The sequence below is a fragment of the Montipora capricornis genome, chromosome 6 (genome assembly GCF_036669925.1).
Source record: "Montipora capricornis isolate CH-2021 chromosome 6, ASM3666992v2, whole genome shotgun sequence".
NCBI classification, from domain to species: Eukaryota; Metazoa; Cnidaria; class Anthozoa; order Scleractinia; family Acroporidae; genus Montipora; species Montipora capricornis.
This window is the reverse complement of record NC_090888.1, coordinates 65,002,935-65,017,934: the sequence shown is the minus strand read 5'-3', so window position 1 is coordinate 65,017,934 and position 15,000 is coordinate 65,002,935. Positions and strand designations below refer to the sequence as shown.

Genomic DNA, 15,000 nt, shown 5'->3' with positions numbered 1-15,000 from the left:
CGGGAAATCGGACTCTTACTCAGCGAAGGTCCTCTTTCAGAAAAATCTGTCAGCCACCATCTTTTAGGAGACGGTAAGACGCCGCAGTCAAAAATAGATGAATTCAGGTCCTCTCGTCGGCGTGTAATATTTCCATGTTGGTGTTCCAAAACATAGGAATGGAGGCCAAGATGGTGTACCAAACTAATCCTCTGGGATATGAATTCTATTTTTATGCAAATACTTTCTTTTGTTTTAGTAATCCAATATGGCTTCTGGTCACGTGAGTGAAAACGCTCCATAAGCTAGTTTCGAATTGATGGTTTTCATCTGACGTCACGGCGGCCATATTGATGTACAGAACAATACAGTAAAATGTCTTTTGGGAATTTGACTCTATTATTATGCAAAAACTTGTGGAACCATTTTTTATTGTTTTGTACATCAACATGGCCGTCTCATCACGTGGATGCAAACCCAGAATTGTGCAGCAACAAAAGAACAGAGTTGAGGTTCAGGGAAATAATTTGCATTTTCATTTGTTTTGAACAAAACAAAATGCTAATTATTTCCCTAAACCACGACTCTATTCTTTTGTTGCTGCATAATTCGAAACTAGCCTATGACATGCCTTGAAAAAAATTATGATGTTTCCGCCTGTGGCGGTACGATGGACGTTTTGGAGTCCCAACACGAAGAAATGGCTGTCATGCTGGATTCCCTAATGAATTCTCCGGAAATTAACTCTGTTTCGTATGCAAGTATTATCATTTGTTCCGGTTGAAAACATGGCCGGTGGTGACAGGGCTAAATAGTCTCTTGGTAATAGAATCCAGTGGGAAAGCAAAAGCATTTCCATAATCATGGCGCGCTTAGCTTTAGCCTAACGAAGGGTGCTTTCCATTTGACAGAAGTGACCGTCCAGACGGGTGATGTAGCAGCTCTCGTAACGTATAATGTGATTGGCTCGCTACCCTAGCCAAAAAAAAAAAAAAAAAAAAGACTAAACAATTGAAACATTGACTTAGACGCAATAGAAGCTGCTTGCAATACCAGTGTTCGAGAGCTGCTACACTACTGTGGTATTTTGATACTGGCTAATTAACACATGTATACTCCAGAAGAGTGCGAGGGATTATCGTGCAAGTGTTCCTTCAACTTGTTGCATTTTCTTTGCAAAATGACGGGTCTGGGCTACCCGTTCTGACAAAAGAAAAACGCCCTTAAATAGGACAACACACCTACCCTGAAAATTTGCGAACTGTACTGTTGAATGGGACCCACTCGCGTCTGGGAATACAAACAATTAACGGAAAAAAGAGTGCCCTGAACTCCAGTACTCAAGAAAAGATGACCAGCTGAATTTACCCTGGCCGAAAAATTGCCAACCCTTACACTTTCCGTACTGCTAGAAATAGGTAGCAAATGCTTAGATTTAAAGGGACACTTTTTTGTTGGATATTGAATTTGAGCAGCAGTCCATGGCTGCTAATTGACCGGGTGAAATGGTTGTGCACATGCGTGATGTGTTGGCCACACCGGGTTGGTGTTAGCGTGTGTCACCTTGCTTTTATTGCTATTGAATTTGAGCGTGCATCTAATAACGTTCAATTCTGCAAGTGCAGACTAAACTTTTCCAATCATGTCGTTCGTTTTATCTCAGAAATGCGACAAAACTTGCGTTCTTTCAGGTCAGGTGAAAAATCAGTACAGCCTAGCATGGACACTACATCTGACGATGAAGAAGACCTTGATTATGATGGAGCTTTGGCTCTATTTGTCAAGTCCACGCAAAGAGCTTTTTCTGATTCGTCCTCGGATGACACTGGATTGGACGTCGTAGATGCGCCAAAGGATGAGGTTGACGCGGGTACTGAAGCTGGCGCCAGCAAATCACAAGCCACTTACATTGTCATTCATTCACATGATGTTTTGCAGTTAACTGTCACTCCAACAGCAGTGAAGATTTTATCAGAACTGAGTCAGGTAATCCATCATTGAGTGTGGAACCGGTGGAAATCACCTATTAAACATGTCCCACTCAGCTTAATCTCACTTTGGGAAATGACTTTTCATTCCAGCTGTGGACAACTGAGAGAAGGAAGAAGCGAAGAACAGTTCCTGGGCCGAGGTTTATGATCCATAACGAGGTATTGTGGGTTTTCATCTGACGTCACGGCGGCCATTGTTGGTATACAGAACAATGCTGTAAAATATCTTTTGGGAATTTGACTCTCCGAGGAGCAGTCGTGGCTCAGATGGCTAGTGCGCGGCTTTAGAAGCGAGAGGTCCCCGGTTCGATCCTCGGTGACTTAAACGTCTGTTTCGACTTTCCTCTGATCCGTGTAACTATAGCTTTAATTACCCGTAAAACGGAGCACTGACAGAGGGAGGGGGGTAAAGGGCGCACCGTCGGCTTCCATTGATACCAGCCTCGTAGCTGAAGGAACTACCGACGTTAAATAAAGTTACTTCACCTTTATTATTATGCAAAAACTTGAGGAACCATTTTCTATTGTTTTGTACGCCAACATGGCCGTCTCATTACGTGGATGAAAACCAAGGACATGTCTGCACAAATGCAGAAAACTTACCGTCATCGTAAAATTTTCACTGGTATGACGTCATTATGATGATGACGACGTGGATGATATCGATGATGACGATGATAAATGAAGGTGACGATATCGATAACACCGAAATGAAAATAGCTATGGCGGTGACCTATTTGCATTAAAAAATTTGCAAGTAAAGGATGACACCAACGTTGAACACACATTGTAATTTTACCTTGCCAATTAAGACTGAGCCCATCAAACACTATCTACCCTTATTCCTTGAGTCAACCCTTTCCCGAGTATATGTATTTTTTAGAACGGCTTTTGCACGGGAAAAGTGTCATATTTCCACGACGGGTTTTTGGGTTATGCGACGTAAAACAATAGCACTGCCATAGCTCTCTTTTGAATGGGCTTTTAACGTCGAAACCCTCCACGAGAGACGCTCTATGAATAACTCTACTCGGGAAAGGTTTGACTTGGAGGCCCAATATGAAAGGTACTGGCGCCATTTGATGAGCTCCTGACGTTGCCTTGTGCCTGTGGCGCGCAGAACATTGATGTAAATTTTTCGCTTTGGTGGCTGAATTTTAACGGAGTATCTTTGATGTTTTTTTTAGCTCGGAATTCATGCAGCAGTCACAGTGAGCCCTAAACATCAAGTAGGAAACCATTATTTGTGGTAGTTATTTCAAAACTAGCCATTCTACAGAATTTCGTTAATGAGTTCTGATGTTAAATGTGTAGGTGGTGACTGTAGGACATGTAAGAATATGCAAAGTTCATAAAATTGCCATTGCATGAGCAGTGTCTTAATAATTGATGATTACGAGAACTAGGCTAACTCACTGGAAATAACGAAAACTATTAATATTAAATGATATCTAGAGAAATCTCGTTAGAATAATGCTCTCGACAAAATGAGCACATTTCGTCACTGAACGCTAGGAATAAAGGCAAAACTGGTTGCGCGCCAATTTCATGGATCTCAATTCCCCGGAACAACTGTTGAAGTTGAACTTTTAAAGATAAAATGGAGGGGGGGGGGGGGCGGGGGCGCCTATCTTCCTTCCTCTTTGGTCACTTTCTTTTGTGTGTTTTAACGTGCATGACGTGGCGCAGAAAAGATAGCTACGAAGGAATTTCACTTCTGGCATGTGCTTTCAAGCCGTTAAGCGTCCAGGAAACGGCCATGCTTTGCTCGCTTTTAATGATTTGCTGCATTGGATAAGATGCTCGTTTCAAATTTATTCAAATTTCTTTTCTTTCCGCCTTCAGAAGTCCGTCTTTTAGTTACTGATTTATATGTACTTTGCATTTTATGGTGTTTAACTGAGGCTTTTTTTATATTTGTCTCTGTTAAGATTTCTGACAGCAGTCAACTTACTGTGCGGCGAAGAATCGTAAAACAGCCCATTGCAGGGTCAAATAATCTAGCAGGCGTTGGCATGGCGTTTACTCACGATTCTCAAGGGTCTTCAATGCAGCAGGGATTCAGAAGGATATCTGAACCTTTACTCAATCGCCTCAGAGACAAGCTGCAGAAAATAAGGAGGAAAAGAGCTAATTCGGCGCCGGTCTCCCTGGCAGCAATCAGAGAAAGAAAATTGTCATTACAGGTTGCGCCAACCTTTCAAGTCGGACCTCAGCCTAGATTGAAAACAAAAGTTGCCAGAGAACGATCGTCTTTAGATTCGGGAATATGCGCCAACAAGGAAGTTGTTTCTTCTTCGCGTCCTGCTTTACTTGTAGAGGAGAGTACAGATCACAGAACAGAGGATGGTGCGGGAGTTGCAGAAGTAAATGAAGAAGCTCTAAGTGCCAGGCCGCCTTCCAAGGAAAGGGGAGCAGATACTCAATCCCTTGGAGATGATAGATCCTATTCTGGTAAGAGATGAAGTAATGTCAGACGTTCATAACTGAGACGTCTCGATCTGCGATGGAATACGGCCATCAGTTTTCGGTATTTTTTATTTTTAGCACAGCTACTGCTAGACGTTTGCGGGGAAAAGGCGTGGCGGTATTGTGTTCCTTGCACGATCAATGATTTTGCATTAAACACGACCATTAAGGGCATTAAGATCGGAAGGCGAACACGACTACGAGTACGAGTATTTCGTACTGAGCATGCGCATAAGGTTTGGAAGCAGACATTTTTCGAAGTGCGCGTGCTCAGAAAGGAAAATTCGTACTCGTAGTCGTCCTCGTTCCCCGATCTAGAGGTCCCTAATCCCTCGTGCGGCTACTTGGTTGCAGACCAATCAGAAACGTTGTGGTCATCGGGTCCAATCTGATTGGCCACTAAATTTCGATAATACATTAAACTGATGGACCAAGGTCAAGTGAGAAAGATCGACACTCGTCGGTTATGGGCTTTTGGTAATGTTTTGTTTACGTAATTGATATGGTTGCGCTCTGCAGAATACAGCTGTGGATTTCTTACAAATGTGCAACGACAAATCCACGACACCAATATGGATACGTGGCGGATAATGTTGTGGTTTTAGAATACGGAATTTTATATTTTTAACTGCGGAATGGACATGAAAGTTTGAGAGTTTATCGCAGTCAGAAAGTCAACTTAAGCAGTTGCAACTGAAGCCTGAAATAAATCGTTGATCATTGAACTGGTTTCCAACCCATGACCGTATGATTGCGCTGTAAAATTGAGCTATCAAGCCTGTTGGAGATGGTGAAAAATTCGGAGTAGCTTATCTAATTGCGATGATCTTCCAAACTTCCATTTCAACTTTATGCTGACCGACATCGCAGCGCGTTCTTTCAAGAATTGAAAATTGAAAATTGCGAGAAATTGGAGGGTCTTTCTTTTTTAAAATTGCCGCCTCGAAATGAATTTTTTTTTATATTTTTATTTTTTTATAAATAAACTTTAACATAATAACATTGAAATATGCTTTCATTAACGACCTCTACATCCACTCAAAAACCCAATGACTCCTGGGGATGAAATTTTACTCTTTCTAACGCCAGACGATTTTACTCGTCAGTGGTGGGGTGGGGGAGAATAAAACATTTTCTTTTTCTGAAAAAACGCTTGTGCATTCGTTAAATAGATGCGAACGTGTCGTGTACTCGGTTACGAAAGATATGGCAATTTACCATACTCTCCTAAGTGGTTAGTGGAAACAAAGGGAAATATTTGCTTGCGAATAGTTTTTAATTATCGGCGTTTGTTTCTTTTGAAACACCGAAATGACTGCCGTGACGTCATGTTAGTTCGAGATCGCCTAAGATTGCGTGACGTCTCCAGACAAATGTACTGTTTTTAATTTTTAAGGACTGACAGGGAGCCGTCACTTGGGCCAAACTGTGGCTAATATTGGCGCCCTAGCTGGTGGAATCCTTGCGCCTCCTCAAGCAGATATAAGTAAAGGTAGACAGGGTCAACGCATGGAGTCTGGAAGGAATGACGCAGAGGACGATGACAATATGCTGTCTTTAACAGTAAGCCAAGTTGTTTTGCGCTTAACTCTTGACATTGCAGCACATTTTCTGGGTCAGTAATATATTCCAACTCGCTTTACGACCCTTTCGGCTCTTACCAGTGTATAGATTCTTCAATGCATCAAAGTTCATTAACTGTTTTTGCCACGGGGTCAACGTTTATCGTCCTTATCCATGAAGACCATAAAGTAGTCATTTGACGTACATGTCTCTTTTCAAGGCCGCACTTTTATTATTTTAAGGACTTGAGTGTTGCTCCGGCGGGCGTTTAAGCCCGTATGACCCTGCCAGAACGTTACTCGGATCCTTTACCTAATTGGTCCGGGTCGGCAGTTATTTGGACCAAAGCTGGGTATTTTCTCCCAGGCGTTGTTGTTTCAAACAAGTTTAGTGCTTAGTGCTAATCTCTTGGTTTGATCGATGCCGCCTTGCGCACTATTGTTCAAAGGCCCATTTAAACAATTTCAACATTTGCTTCAACTTGCATTCAACACTTTGTTTGACCAAACTTTGGTTGCGTTTGGACAGTGTTCAACATTTGTAAAACACACGCGTGCTCACATTAGGCCGTAAATCTGAACGGGAGAGTCTGGTTTCCTGTTCTTATGTTGAGCAAATGTTGAGAGCGTTTAAATGAGCCTTTACCAGACTCTTCTCTTCTCTTTTAATTTTTAGCTGTCTGACATTTGGCGTAAGGGCTAGTGTAATCGAAGGATGCAAGCATTAACACACTTAAAGTACGCAAACTCAGTAGCGTTTTGACGTTAAGTAACTTTTGTTTTATCGAACGACACGAACTAACAGCGCTTTTTTTCATCTGCGTATGTTGCTTGTATTTTTGCTGGCATCGCACACATTAACCAGCCCTAAGCGTTTACATACCATGCAACGTCCTTGCCCGCGCAAATTTTCATGAGTACCTCGTGCGTCCAGATTTTTGCGTCTAAAATTGGAATGAAGTGTTCGTGTTTATAGGTTGATGGATTCTACAACGTGGCTGTAATCTCCATTGCTCGTACGGGCTCATACCTGTATAAGCTCTCTCCAAGAGACGCTGCTCTTCTTGAGGTAATTCTGTTGTGTTTTTGTGTTTTTGTTTGTCTGAACCTTTGTGGGTTCATACATACTTTGGTAGGGGAGAGAAAAGGAAATGCTGGCTAGAGACATCGATGTTGCAAGCCTCTGAGTCAACGTTTCACGTGAACTGTTTTCTGAGGAAGAAAAATGGAGTTATTAAAAAATGGTAAAGTAAGTCTTAAGTGGGCAAACGAGTGAGAGTGAGTTACAACTTGGTCCATTCATCAGTCATTCGTTTTGAAGACGCCAGGGTCATTTGAACCCGATCGGAACATGCCTTTTAAGTAATCAGTGCAGGTAACAATTTATACATGTTCCAGACTCAGGAACGGGAATAAATTAGTACAGGCACCGATACTGATTGAAAAAGTAGAACCTTTTTTGGTTAACGCGGGTTCCGTGCTTATACCCTCATGTAATGGCCTTTTCCTGTTCTTGAGGGAAACCCGGGAACAGCCATCGGACAAGGGACGGCATAAAATCAATCTCTAATTTAAGCAACAACAACGGTGTGAAACGTATTGTTGGTGAGAGGCGCAATACTTTGCCATCCCTTATCGCCGTTAGGCTACAACACGGGATATTCCCATTTGGTGACCCATCCAGATGTCAACCCCGCCCAACTGGATTTAGTCGCTTTAACAGTTTAAGGGAACCGGACGGGAATCGGTGTTTTCCTTTTAAAGGGCATGTCGTAGACCTGTAACTTTTATTATCCTTTTACAAAACGGCTGAGGTCTCGTCCTTACTCTCAAACTGGTTCTCTGAGGTTACTGACATCGTGGAAATATCTCTTAGTGATGTTGTTACTTTTCTATAAGAAGTATATAGGAGTGACTGTTCTGCAGAATTTAAATGATTTTGATTTTGATACGTTTTGATCTGTGACACTACCTTTCTGTTGTTGTTTTTTTATCTTTCAAGGAAAACCACAAATGGTATCTTGTTGTTCAAGTGGAAATCAAAAATGGTCGTAAAACCGTTTTCATACGTTCACCATTACAGGTAGGAATACTTTCGTCTTCTATTGTGCTTTTAACCTCATAATCGTACAGTACGCATTTCGTTGTTACACAGCACAATTAGTTTACTACAAACCTCTCACTATGCGGTAATTTTGCTACTTATAGAACATTCTACATTTACATTTCCTACTTACAAACCTGTCAAAAGAAAATTGCACAGAATCTTGGACGGAACCGACAAACCGGCCAACCGATATTTTGCGTTTTTTTCTCACTGATAAACAGCTTGCGAATATCTATAAGAAGGTCCATGAGGCTCTTAGAACGCCATACATTGTTTTCGTTCCTAGTAAAAGCTGTCACACAGTGATTCTTGCATTGTGTGTGACCAAAAAGATAAAATAAATGAGAATGCATATCTATGTCCTTCTTCCACGCTTCTTTGGTTTCCTTTCCTCTCACATGTGATCAAGTTGAATATTCCCGATTATTGTCAACTGCAATAAAAAGTCATGGCGGCTTTTATTATAACACGGCAAAGCAGGGCTGAATCACTAGTATATTCTCTCGACCAAGTCCTATTTTTAGCGATTATTTATCTTATTTATCTAAAGTATAATCACTACCATATGTATGTATTGTTAATTTTATTACAGTAGGTCCACATCAGCTGTAAAGTTGCTTTTTTTCCTCTTGACCTGCTTTACTAAATAAAGTTATGTATGTATGTATGTATGTAACAAATCGCGTATCCCTTCGGTTACTAAACATTACCTGCATTCAAAGGACTGAAATCCGTAGCTCAATGGCAGAACTTCCAAACTATTTAGGCCGTAGTTTCGTCTCCACGTAAAACTTTGCACCCTACAGGCAAGAAAAGAAGTCATAACAGGATAAGTTTTTAAAATAAGTTTGAGCAAATACTGATAACAACAGAGTAAATTCCAAACGGCTTATCTTTTCCACTCTTTCCTTCTCTCATGACGCTAGGCTCTCCTCTTTCTTTTTGTTCTGCTGTCTACCACCTTACGAAGGCTGTCCCACATTGTGGACGAGAAGAGCTTTCCAGAAGAGTTAACGGTCTTTTCTTTTTTGAGGTTTAAGTACGCTCTAAAGGACATTTTCAAGCGGGCATTCCACTGATGGGATACATTCAAACAGGACGATTAATCGGCTTTGAAATCCATGTGATCGTGATGAGTACTCGTATATTTTCCCCAAATGACTACCGCCAATATTTAGATACCTTTCACGTTTTCGCTGTCTTAACAGATCCAAAACCATCTTCAAGTTTCCGTGGATGTTTTCGTGAAACGCAAGGCTTCGTCAGAGGCAGGTGGTCATCTCGCGATGAAGTTGTTCAGCGTCGAGCCAGGTGGTGCGCAGAACGTTCCGCTGCAAACTGCATATAACGAAGACATTTTCGTGAAACCCAGTGATAACAAGTAAGCAATTTAATTTAATCCTGACACAACCCCACAAGCTTGCTAGCCTTAATCATTATCGTGTCTAAATAGGGTCTTCTTCTTCTTCCGATCAAATGAGCGTATGTTTCTCTCATTATCACAAGGGACACACTACTAAGCTCTAATTGGCTAGGATACTTAACCACTTTTCACCAAAGTGTCGGTGGCTAGTGGTGGATATTTACCGTGGTGCGAAACGGCGAATTAAATGCCACCACTAGTCACCGACACTGACGTGAATACTTGTTTTATTATATACTAAAACAGTGAGATAATATAGCCCAAACAGATTATTTTAACTCATTTATTCGTGCAATGATTACACTATTTTCGGGCGCAAATACCGCGCGAGTTGCTCGGAGGTGAATAATTAACAACTTTTCACCGAAGTGGAGGTGGCTAGCGGTGGATGTTAGAGAGCTTAAGCACGCACGTTTTTGAGACGCGGACGGCAACCGGAAGTGAGCTGTTTTCCCTGTTATCTTGTCTTCACACAACCACATTTACATTGCCAAGTATAAAAATCTGGGAGACACCAGTGTCCTGGCAAGCGAAATGTTCTCTTCCGGTTGCTGTCCGTGTCTTAAAAACGCGCGTGCTTAAGCTCCGTATTTACCGAGCCGCGAAGCTGCGAGGTAAATATCCAACGCTAGCTGATTGGCTAACTCGGAGGTGATTATCCAAGTACTATTCACTTTCGAGTAGCCCGCGTGCGAGATTTGAAATTTCCGACCACATTTTACAAAAAATAAAGTAGTGGTTTGGTTCGCTTTTTATTCAACTTGTCTGATATATATACTAAAACAATTATTCACCGCAGTGTCGGTGAACGTGGTGGATATTTACCTCCACTTCGGTGAATAATTGTTAATTATTTCTTAACTAGGAAGCTAAGGCACTGTGATTGGGTGAGCGCGCTCTCTTTTGCTTCTAATTTGTTGAATGCGCGTTGAAAGCACGAATTTGGTTTCCCACTCGTATGTAATGATTTAGGAAAAGGTTTAGAAAATTGAAAAGGTTGGGATTGATCCAAATCCGGCCATTCCATAAAAACACGAGAGAAAGTTGATAAATAGCAAGAAAGAACCCAAAACTTCGGTGATTTGGTGGATGCGATTACATAAAAATTTAGCTGTTCTCTTATTCTGGAGACGTCCAATCTTGCTGCCATGTGAAATAGTGCAGACCGGAGGTTGCAGTTTTTTTATGCATTTTATACATGTACTGAAAATGATTTCTTTTCTTTTAGTTATGATTTACCAACAACACCATTATCTTGGAGGAAGCTCACCAAGGAGGGGCCCAGCTGTATCTTGGCCTGCCCTCCGGTCAAAGAAAGCACCTCATCCGACACTTTTTACATAAAGGTACTTGCCAACCTGTAAATTAACTGGAACAATATTTCTATTGCAGTGTAATTTTAAGTTCTGTCGCTTTTATTCCGATGTAATCCTCCCATCCATCTGGGCGTTATCCCTGGTAATGGAAATAAAGCCACACATGAACAGGAAAAAACTCTGACACGGCCCGAAACTTTACGGGCCATTTTCGGGTGTGACAATTTCCTTTGTAACTCAAGAACGGGGAGGATTTTAAGTCGTCAAACTTCACAGTCAGTTTTCTTTTTGTTACCTTGAAACAACGGCTTTCTTGAACAAGCAGTTGACAGGTTCACAAATGGCTTTTCGGGCCTGAAAAGTTTTCGGGACTTTCGTTCAATTTGCCTCGTCTTTTGTTTTGTTATATGTCTCTCTTTAGGTGCTATGTCAGACCGACACCTTGAACAAACTGCCATCTGACGAAGACTCACCTCACCACGTGATTCACCTGTACCCTCCCCTTGTTATTCAAAACAAACTGCCTGTCGACCTTGAACTGTCAGCGCTGGTAAGCATAGCATTTAGTAAGATTAGTTTTGAGAAATGGAAAATCTTTCTTCGAGAGCATAAGTTCCTTAGAATTTAGACACTGGTTGCTAAATTTCATTACTTTGCTTGTTGCTGACTTCCAGACATTATAAACACAGCCTTCCTCCGATAAACTGCTGTGCCGATGTCACAAAATTGTTGATTGTCCAAACTGATTGAAGGTTTCGTTTCTATTTCTTCATCAGACGCAAAGCCAAGACGTTGAAATTGTTCGCCCTGGTGAAAAGCTATCCGTTGTGTCTTTGTGTCCCGGGGATAATTGCCACGTGAACATAACGGTACTGTATTTTTGTGCTCAATGACTTTTTTTTTCAAGCAGCAAGAACTTTGTAGACTTGTTGACCTACCAGTTTGTCGTTTGTTGAATTGACGGTGGCACATTACAGCGTTAGGGAAGTGTTCTATAACTTGAATGGTAGGAACGATTTTGATTTTAAAATAGAGAATGAGAATGGTATTGTCACCTTGCCGTCAAAACCACAAATTTGCTTTTTGTATTCTGTAGTTCTGCAGACTACTGTCATTAAATGCGCTAAAATTTGTGTTCATGTGCAACACGGTTATTTTTCTTCTTACTACCGATAAATTTGATGTTTTGTTCATACTAAACTGTTGCTGTTCTCGTTGCTTACATTTCCTGATTTAACCTTGTCTTTTTCTCTTCAGATTCCGTTCATTTTGCGTATGATGCATACACAAATTTAGTACTCGTCATGGAGTTAACTGAGTTGGCCAAGCGAATACAATTGAAAGCACATTTTTGGTTTCTGTGGGGATTTTGTCACTTTATATTTTCTGATGAGACCGTATGATATTTACCGTAATACGACATTTGCATGATGACGGCATTTGACCACAAGTATTTTTACCACACTGGGAGGGAATACAAAATCTAAATAAGAAAAGAAAAACAAACTGAATTCTGGTAGTTGAAGTCAACGCGAAAGGTGCCTAATAATTGTTATCGTTTTGTAAAAAAAAATGTTTATTGTATAATTTTATTTAACACAGATGAAAAATTACAAAGACCTCGATTGGTTTGGTCTCATGATTATTAAAAAAGAAGTTGATAAGTCATTGGCCTTATCGATGAAATCCAAGGAGGAACTGCCTAAAGAGCTGGTAAGTTAGTTCTAATTCTAACTACTGCAAGGTAGAGCATTGAGCCGGCATTGCAGAGGTCTTGGGTTCCAATCCCGTTGAAACCACGTGTCTTTTTCAGGTATCTGTAAAGTGACAATTGTTTAAATTGTCCAGATATGATTGAGGATCACTTCACCCTTTCATAGTTCTAATCTGTTATCTAAAATGCCCTTGTCTTTATTGACCAATCTTATTAGTCAGTGAAGGGTGCAGGGATGGCACTGTCTCCAGTTAGTCCACCAGCGCTAGAACGACTAGACACTTATATAAATTTAAAGTTCCTTTCCTTTCCTTTGCCTTTGTTAAAGTGCCCCTGTGATCAAAAAAACCACTTCCTTTTTTCCTTCAGATTTTGAAAGTGTGTTTGCTTAACACCTGACTGGCAAAATTTTGAGCTTTGATTTTTATCCAAAGGCCGTTTACTTTGAGTGTAAGTTTTGGATTTCACGGTCCGCCATTACTCACGTTCAAAACTGACCGATTGGACCTCAGACGGTTGGATCCAGGGAAAAGTGACGTCAGACGCTCACTAGCTTAAAATTTCAGCGTGTGAACGCAGCTTATTATATATGCAAAGCGTGAATTCAAAAGCCTGAAAGCCCAAAACCCCCGTGCTGCATATTAATTCTGCGGCGTACACACGTATTGCATTCTTAAACTAGTGAGCCTTTGACGTCATTTTCTCCTCGATCCAGCTCTCTCAAGAACATAATGTTAGTAATGGCGGACCATTAAATAGGAAAATTACAGTTAAAATAAAGAGGTGTCTTTTTGAAATCAAGGCTTAAAACGTGGGTCACTTAGTGTTTTGTTAACATAGTTTTGAAATCCAAAGAAAAATATGAATTGATTTTTTGGTCACAGGGGCACTTTAAATCTGTGTGATAACATTTTTTGGGAATCAAAGTGCCGTCACATCCCTAAAGCTGAGACTCGTTCTGTGTTGTGGAACTCTCGTTTCCTTATTCCAGAAAGCTGGTGTTTTAACGTGTTGCCTAGTCGTTTTTCTTGCAGTTTTGTGTGTTAATGGATTATTCCGGTTGTTATAGTGAGCGGTTTGTGACACGGTCTTATGTTCGCGACCACACTACTAGTTAAAAATAATTGTAACTAGCGCTGAGTGGTTTGAAGCCAAGATTTCTGTCAGATCTTTCTTGTAGGTCCGAAGAGAGCTGTCGTCAGCAATTGTGCGCAAGGGCTAAGGCTGATAGCACGATATAAAAATGTATGCCGTCACTATTCCGACCTCTCGGCTGGGATGTTTAAAACACAATTTATTCCTCTCAAAACGTGATGAAGTACGATCGTCAGGGTGAGTGTGGTCCTGAGAAGGACTGTTTTTGGTGACGCTGACTGGCGTTTCTACAAGCTGAGTGGAAGTCATCTTCAGAGGCAAGTGATCCGCTGCGTACCAATGAATTGTCAACTGATTGGTCCTTCTCAGGAGTACTTTAACCTAGACGATCTTACTTCAAAAGTTTTGAAGAAATTCCTTTCTTAATGTATATTTTATTTGGAGTAATTATTGTATATAAATTTAGAGTTATCTTTAAGAAAGTTACGACATTTTTTAATTTCGAAGACGTAACATCATCGTCAGTTACAAAATATTTGAAAAACCGTTAGGACTTATATAACAACTAGGCGAAACATGCACAATTAAATATGATTAAATATATTTAATTATGCATGTTTCGCCTAGTTGTTATAGAAGTCCTAACGGTTTTTCAGATATTTTGTAACTGACGATGATGTTTGTAACATCGAAACATGTCTTCGAAATTAAAAAATGTCGTAACTTTCTTAAAGATAACGATTTGCTTTCTGCTGTCTCGAAATTTAGAGTTATTGTTAATTCTGTCTGAAATACCCTTTGGGGGCATCCAATACAGTTACCAATTTACAATGGTTACAAAATTGAACTTGCACGATACATGGTCACGTAAGAAATTATACTGAGATAACATGGGAATTTCTAACTGAACTGTGGTGCTGCGTCACTGAGTTAGTGATGCTAATCCGATTCATTGCATTTGAGCTCTGTAATCGTCCTGCGGAATCAATTAATATTTTACTTTAATCACTCAGTTGATACAATCGAATTTCACAGTCTAACAATTTGATAACTGTGACAATGGTAAATATATCAAGTTTTGTGTTTCGTTGGTTTTTCAGCTTCTCGGGGTACATACGTTGCATCAGTCCGGAACAAGAGAAATGTTCATTTACTCTCCATACTGGCTTATTAACAAAACTGGATTACACGTGGAGTACAGGGTAAGTTGAATTATTAAAAATCGACATTTTTGAAAGCTGTTTTCCCTTTTAACTTGTTTTCACACAAATACATTTATATTCGTAAGTTTCTTTTCTCCATTAGAGATGATAAGCTCAAAAATCTGGGAGACACTACTTTCCT

The 15,000-nt window shown here is 40.5% G+C and overlaps 1 protein-coding gene across 1 annotated transcript in view; it reads left to right on the top strand.

Annotated features, from left to right (window-relative positions):
* LOC138052893 (intermembrane lipid transfer protein VPS13C-like) overlaps nucleotides 1-15,000 on the top strand; it is a 126,760-nt gene that overhangs the window by 78,414 nt on the left and 33,346 nt on the right. The window contains exons 73-86 of the mRNA XM_068899488.1: nucleotides 1-73; nucleotides 1,671-1,965; nucleotides 2,061-2,129; nucleotides 3,158-3,199; nucleotides 3,902-4,424; nucleotides 5,836-6,002; nucleotides 6,978-7,070; nucleotides 8,004-8,084; nucleotides 9,317-9,489; nucleotides 10,760-10,877; nucleotides 11,269-11,397; nucleotides 11,624-11,716; nucleotides 12,450-12,560; nucleotides 14,757-14,858. The exon at nucleotides 1-73 is cut by the window's left edge and continues 127 nt beyond it. Of these exons, the coding sequence (XP_068755589.1) occupies nucleotides 1-73; nucleotides 1,671-1,965; nucleotides 2,061-2,129; nucleotides 3,158-3,199; nucleotides 3,902-4,424; nucleotides 5,836-6,002; nucleotides 6,978-7,070; nucleotides 8,004-8,084; nucleotides 9,317-9,489; nucleotides 10,760-10,877; nucleotides 11,269-11,397; nucleotides 11,624-11,716; nucleotides 12,450-12,560; nucleotides 14,757-14,858 (2,069 nt within the window). The remainder of the gene's footprint in view (nucleotides 74-1,670; nucleotides 1,966-2,060; nucleotides 2,130-3,157; nucleotides 3,200-3,901; nucleotides 4,425-5,835; nucleotides 6,003-6,977; nucleotides 7,071-8,003; nucleotides 8,085-9,316; nucleotides 9,490-10,759; nucleotides 10,878-11,268; nucleotides 11,398-11,623; nucleotides 11,717-12,449; nucleotides 12,561-14,756; nucleotides 14,859-15,000) is intronic.